Here is a 6982-nt window from a genome sequence, read left to right as displayed (position 1 = left end):
TAAAAATAGAGTTGCCATGTGATCCACGAATCCCACTCCTAGGCATATATCTGAACAAAACTGTAACTCAAAAAGATACATGCACTCCTATGTTGGTAGTTGCACTATTCACTTTTCAACTAAGATGTGGAAACAACCTTAATGTCCATCAACAGATAAATGGGCAAAGAAGTTGCAGTACATATATACAATGGAATACTACTCAGCCATAAAAATGAACTAATTCCACTTGCAGCAATGGGGATGGATTTAGAGATTATCACACTAAGTAAGTCAGAAAGAGGAAGACAAATATCATATGATATCACTTATATGTGGAATCTAAAGTATGATGCAAATGAACTTATCTATGAAGCAGAAAAGATTCACAGATAAAGACAACAGACTTACAGTTGCCAAGGGAGTGGGATGGGGGAGGGATGAGTTAGGAATTGGGGTTAGCAGATGCAAACTATTATATATAGAATGGATAAACAACAAGATCCTACTGTATAGCACAGGGAACTATATTCAATGTCCTGTGATAAACCATAATGGAAAATGAATCACTTTGCTGTACAGCAGAAATTAACACAACACTGTAAATCAGCTATACTTCAATTTAAAAAGAAAGAAGGAAAAAGGAAAGCCAAATTTGAGGCACCTTTGTGGGGAAGGAGAGAGCTGTGCTTGGGAGGCAACATGCTGAAGAAGGGCTGGCAGTGTTCTATTTTTTGCTCTGGGCAGCAGCTAAAAGGATGTTCACTTTCTTATTACTCATTAAGCTATATATTTATGCTTTGTGCACTTTTATGAGTGTGTGTTATATTTCACAATGAAAACTGTTTCTAAAACTATAAAGTAAATAAATACAAATAAAAACCAGCCTCCCTGAAATGATTACATGGGTGAGAAAATTCTCCATATCCTGGAAACCACTGTATAAGTGGGACTCTGTTTCTGACAGATAGCACTCTTTGTTAAGTTCCTGTCAAAGAATAACCGTCCCCATAGGATGACTGCCCTTAACAAGCACACTGCCCACTTCCAGGATTTAATCCCCATCACATTATTCAGCAGATGCAGGAAGATGATCATTGCAGGGAGATTTGTAACAACAACAAAACTGGAAGTCATCCAAATATTTATAGAAGCTGAATGGTTTTCATTAATTATGCATCTTAACATTTTGATCAGGAAGAATATCCAGCCTACCCACGCTTATATCTTATCAGGGTCAGCCTATTCTTGATGGAGAAGATGGTTTGTTGTTGGTGATGGTGTTGGGGAGGGCTAGTGAGCCTGTCCTGAGGGGGTGGCTGCTTGGCGGCTGAATAAAGGGGTGTGTGATGGCAACAGGTCACAAAGGACTGTGCAGGATAAATGTGGTGATGCCAAGAGACTTAGGCAGAGCCCTGCAGGGAGATGGGCAGTTGCCTTCGCTCCCTCTCTCTCTCAGCGACTCAATTTGTGGCTGGTGGTGCTGTCGTCAAAGAAGAGAACCATGAGCAGTGAGTGTTTGTTACCTTATTACACGGCCAACAGCTACCGTTCAATGGATGTGTTCAATACCTCCATGGGGGACCTGCAACGACAACTGTACAAGGGAGGAGAGTATGACATTTTCAAGTACGCACCCATGTTTGAAAGCGACTTTATCCAGATCAGCAAGAAAGGAGAGGTGATTGACGTCCACAACCGAGTTCGAATGGTGACTGTGGGCATTGCATCCACCAGCCCCATCCTCCCACTACCTGATGTCATGCTCCTGGCCCGACCAACTAAAGTCTGTGAAGAGCATGTCAGACACACCCGGACCACCAAGGGGAGAGGTCGCAAGCCCGCAAAGACCTTAGAGCTCACCAGGTTGCTTCCCTTGAAGTTTGTCAAGATCTCCATCCACGACCGTGAAAAACAACAGTTGCGCCTGAAGCTTGCCACTGGCCGTACTTTTTATTTGCAGCTGTGCCCCTCTTCTGATGCACGAGAAGACCTCTTTTGCTATTGGGAAAAGCTTGTCTATCTCCTGAGACCACCGGTAGAGAGTTGCAGCAGTACCCCGACGCTCCAAACTGGAGATGCAAGAATTCTGGAGGGTGACAAAAGCCTATTGGTAAGTACCTACAGAGACTCAAGAACATGGAGCAGAGTGCTTTGGGAGAGCAGTGCAAAGCTGGTCCTTCAAAGGGATTTGATTCTCTCTGAGACTCACCTGGGAAATGCCTTCCCATGTCAAAAGGTCTCAGAACCAAATGAGCCATCACTGTGGGACTGACATACTGGAGAGGTTCCAAGCACTTCTCTACATTGTCCCACAAGGCCGAGTTTCAGAGAGCCCTTAAGTATTGTATCAGCCGCACTGGTCTCATCCCAGGGTTGTAACCCCTTCTACAGCAATCCTGATTGTCTAATCTTTTCTTGAACACTTACCCAAGGCCAGGTAATCTCATCAGTGGTAGAATATTATTCACAATTAGGAAGTTCTTCATTGTCTCCCCATGACTCTCATATGCTTATTAAAATCAGTCCAACTCAATTGTGCATCTACTCAGGCACAATTCATTCTAATAGTCTCCAAAACATAGAATGTATGTGTCCCTTGACCAAGCAACCTCACTTCTAGGAATCTGTCCTGCAGAGGTAGAAGCACAAGGGTATAAAATTAAATGACCGTGGAGAACTGTATTAATATCAATGCTTTCCCTGGCCCTGGGATTGTTCAAGCAAACGGAGTGGCTGTTTGACAGGGATGCTGTAGATGGAATCTTTCATCCAGTGGGAGCTTAGACTGGATGATTTCAAAGGTTATTCTAAAGAGAAACCCTTGAACTGGTCAGCTTCAGGATGGGAGAGGAGTGGACAGCTCTGATCTCATTTTCTGTGATCTCTATCTTACCTGTTTCTCCTCCCTTGGCACAGACCACAGAGCTCCATAGAGAAAGGGATCATGACGCTGTGGGGCTTCACAAGCTTGGTGATGTGTCGGGAGCCTCGTCTTGTGCTTATGTTGGTGGAGAGGGAGACTATCATGTCCCCCATGGCTCAACTACATCCTTGAAAAGTACTGAAGGAGGAGCAGCAGGGACAACCTCGGGCCTGGCCGTAGCAGGGACAACAACAAGCTCTGGAGGAGGCGTGGCAGTTGCAGGGGTGGGAGCGGGCTCTGTAGGAGGGGCTGTGAGCTTGGCCGCAACTAGGAGCACCAGCACCAGCCAGGTGAGCACCACCCTGGCAGGAGCTGCCGCCAAGGGTTCAAGAGAAAGTGGATCCGGCAAGGCCATTGTAGGTGCTGCCAGCATATCCTCAGAGGGCACGAACCTGGTTTTGGCAGGTGCTGCCAGCACATCCTCTACAGGGATGGACAGTGCAGACAGCAGCATGAGCGTGGTGTTTGCAGGAGCAGTGAAGACTGGCAAGGCTGCTGCTGTAAGTGCTGAAGGCCAGGTCGGAGCCCCCCTGGTCTCTACTTTGCAGAGCGAAGGCTACATGTCTGAACGAGATGGAAGCCAGAAGGTCTCCCACCCCAGGGATGAAACTCGGAAGGAAAAAAAGGAAAGAAGGGAAAAGAAGGACAAGTCTTCATCTAGGAAAAGTTCCCGTCACCGCAGGACAGGGGAAGGTCATCACAGGACAGGAGGGGAAAAGACCCGGAAGTCATCCTCCCACCGGTCTGTATCAGGCCATGGAAACAAGAGAGATGACAAAAAAGAAAAAGGGCAGAGTGGCACCAGGGGCAAAGGACACAGCCCTCACAAGAGTGGCAGCCATAGCTCATCTGGCAAGGAGGGGAGGACAGCTCGCAAGCCGGGGAAGAGCAGGTCCAGCACCAGTTCAGGGACTTTAAATAAGAGATCCAGTAAGATCAGCACTTTCTTCAGAAGCTTCAGAGTCATTCCTGGTTCAAAACCAATGGTCAGACATGACAGAGAGGTAGACTTTGTGGCTAAGACGGTAGAGAAACGCAACATAGAGGCCAAGGTGGAGAAAGCCCCGGTTGGTGAGGACGTGGAGATCCATGGAACTGTGACATCAGAGACGATGGAGACCATCATCATTGAAACAAAATCCGTTTAAATAAGAGCCAGGGCAGGAAGCTTCCATGGAGACCCAACTTCAGGAAAGGATCCCTAGAGAGTCAATTCCAGCTTTCTTTAATAAAGGAAACCATACAACTCCAAAAGAAAAGCTCTGTTCTGTTTGAATCTCTAGGTCCTCTTGCCTGGTAGTGACTTCACAGTGGTTTCTGTGATGTGAACTTTGCTGAGACCCGTCTCCAGTCAAGCAGAACCCCAGCTCCCACCCATGTCCAGCAGAGCCAGCATTAGTACCCTGCCTTGCCTCAACCCCTTTCTGCCTTTGGTTTCCCCAAGACTATGGCTGTAAGTCACAGAGTACAGGTTGGGAAGAACCACCACCACCACATCCCCATGCCCTTCCTCTTCTCCCCGAAGACTCCTGAATAAGGTCATTCAGTCCAGTCCATAGAATAAGACAGGACTCATGTCTCCTCTGGGGGTAATCAGGTGAGAAAAGAAAGGGTGCTTCAGCACTTGTGGGCAATCAGAATAGTGAAGTTTATCATCTTGATCAGGAACTGGCAGCCTGAGGGTCAAATCTTGCCAACTATCTGGTTTTATAAGTAAAGTTTTATTGGAATGTAGCTACATCCATTCATTTATATATTGTCTAAGGCTGCTTCCCCTGGAGGAGGAAATGGCAACCCACTCCAGTATTCTTGCCTGGAGAATTCCATGGACAGAGGAACCTGGTGGGCTGTACAGTCCATGGGGTCGCAAAGAGTCAGACACGACTGAGCGACTAATGCAACACAAGGCTGCTTCCATATTAAAAAAACAGATCTGAGTAGCTGTGTCAGAAACCACGTGACCAGCAAAGTCTAAGATGTTTGTTCTCTGGCATTTGGCAGAAAAGTTTGCCCACCTGGATGTAATCTTAAAATTCTTCTTCCTCCTGGGTATACACTCTGGAGAAACTCTCATAAACACTTTCCAGGAGACAACTAGGAAAATGTTTACAGTAAAACAATCTGTAATAGCAAAATCCTGGAAACTGTCTACATATCATCAAACAGGAGAACTGATCAAATGTGGTGTATGCCTACAGTACATATTATACAGCAGTGAAGATGAATAGCAGTTGGAGAGGTTAGCATGGGTGAGTCTCTTGTAACGTTGAATAACAAAGTGTCATAAAAATACATGCAATATAGCTCCATTTGTAGAAAAGATCAAACAATAAGTGTGGGAACACACGTTCACTAAATGTGTAAAGGAAAAACGAGGACATGATAAACAACAAATTCACAACAGTGGATTTCTATAAGGTGAAAAGAACAGAGGGATGGCCTGGGAGGTACATATGAAAGCTTCAACAGAGTGGGGATTGTTCTATTATACAAAGAAGGGGTGTCCATGGGGATGTATTATTGTGTATTTTTTATTTTTATTTAAAAAATAATTCCATTCATTATTTCTAGCTGTGCTGGGTTTTTGTTGTTGCACAGGCTTTTCTCTAGTTGCTGTGGGCAGGGGCTACTCTCTAGTTGCGGGCTTCTCATTGCAGTGGCTTCTCTAGTTGAGGAGCATGGGCTCTAGGGTACCGACTTCAGCAGACTTCAGCAGTTGCGGTACGAGGGCTCAGTAGTTGTGGCTCCAAGGTTCTAAAGCACGGGCTCAGTAGTTGTGGTGCACAGACTTAGCTACTCCGTGGCATGTGGGATCTTCCCAAATCAGGGATCAAACCCATGTCTCCTGCATTGGCAGGTGAATTCTTCACCATTGAGACACCAGGGAACCCCTGTGTATATTCTATTTTAGTATCTCTGATATCAGGATGGTTTTTATATTGCTGTCAGCCAGGTGGCAGTAACTACCTTAAAAATATTTTAACCAATGTATTTCACGTATGTTTCCCTTTTAATATATGTGCAAGAGATAACAAAATATCTAAGTCTGGAAAATAATCTTTCAATAAGTATAAAATTTAAAAAATCTAAGTGACATACTCACTATCCAGGAACATAGGAAAGGTTTGATATTTTGGTAAGGAATAATAGAATAGTTCAAAATGGTCTATACTTATGAACTATGTAAGTGATGTATGCATGTGGAAAATGATTCTAAAAATAGAAAACCATATATTAGAAGTGAGACTATGCAATTTTCAAATGTCCATTATAAAAATGAATCATTGCAATTTTAAGAAGTTGTAAATAAATTTCACGTGTCTATGAAAATCATTAAATTGTTAACAACAGATGATAAAGCGGCCTTTGAGAAAAATGATTCTGAGAACCATGTGTGTTTGTATGAGCCTGGGAGTCATCTGCAACCTTGCAGTTCTCTGCTCATTCTCCTCTGTGACAACAGTCTACTAGGACGGAAGCTGGGTTTCCAGTAAAACTTAGGGACTTTCTCTGCAAAGCACATGTATGTGATAGAGGTGGAGGAGGTGAGAAACAAGATAGGGAGGAGTGGTGGCTTGGGAGGATGAGGGGAAGCCCTTCTCAGTTGCTCTGGTGGGCGGCTGGAAAATCCCACCTTGGGATTTCCGATAAATAAGATCAATCAATTCTGGGGATCAATGTGTCCTTGGAATTAACTCTTGAAACAGTGGGTCTTGGGAGGAAGAAACCAAGAAGCATGTTCTCTAAGACCTGAGAGGGATTTGGGGGAGGCCTTCTGGAAATGTGAGGGGCAATGTGCCAGAGGAGAGGAACTCTTTCCAAAGCCTTTCTCAGAGTCCCAAATTTTCACCATGCCAGAGGCCAAATCAGCCTAGTCAAAATTCAGTCTCATGATTCTGTATACCCTGGCTTTACCTTTGGTCCTTTGTATCCTGTTTTATGCATTCTCACTCTCTCACTCCAAAGGGCTTCTCTAATGTCAACCTAGTTTGTCCATTATGCAGGACATTAATTGAGCAGATGCAGAATGTACACAAATACCATCTAAGAAAGTGCAGGTGAGGACTTGCCACCACA

The 6982-nt window shown here is 44.7% G+C and overlaps 1 protein-coding gene across 1 annotated transcript; it reads left to right on the top strand.

The window, feature by feature from the left end:
* The first annotated feature begins 1149 nt into the window (after nucleotides 1-1149).
* GARIN3 (golgi associated RAB2B interactor family member 3) lies at nucleotides 1150-4172 on the top strand. Its single transcript, XM_002689339.7, has 2 exons — nucleotides 1150-2092; nucleotides 2899-4172. The coding sequence occupies exons 1-2, from the start codon at nucleotides 1484-1486 to the stop codon at nucleotides 4051-4053; spliced, it is 1764 nt and encodes a 587-aa protein (XP_002689385.2). The 5' UTR covers nucleotides 1150-1483; the 3' UTR covers nucleotides 4054-4172.
* Nucleotides 4173-6982: the final 2810 nt, after the last annotated feature.

This window comes from Bos taurus, chromosome 7, assembly GCF_002263795.3.
Source record: "Bos taurus isolate L1 Dominette 01449 registration number 42190680 breed Hereford chromosome 7, ARS-UCD2.0, whole genome shotgun sequence".
Classification (NCBI taxonomy): domain Eukaryota; kingdom Metazoa; phylum Chordata; class Mammalia; order Artiodactyla; family Bovidae; genus Bos; species Bos taurus.
Note: the sequence above shows the minus strand (reverse complement) of the source record. Positions and strands in the feature narration are given on the sequence as shown.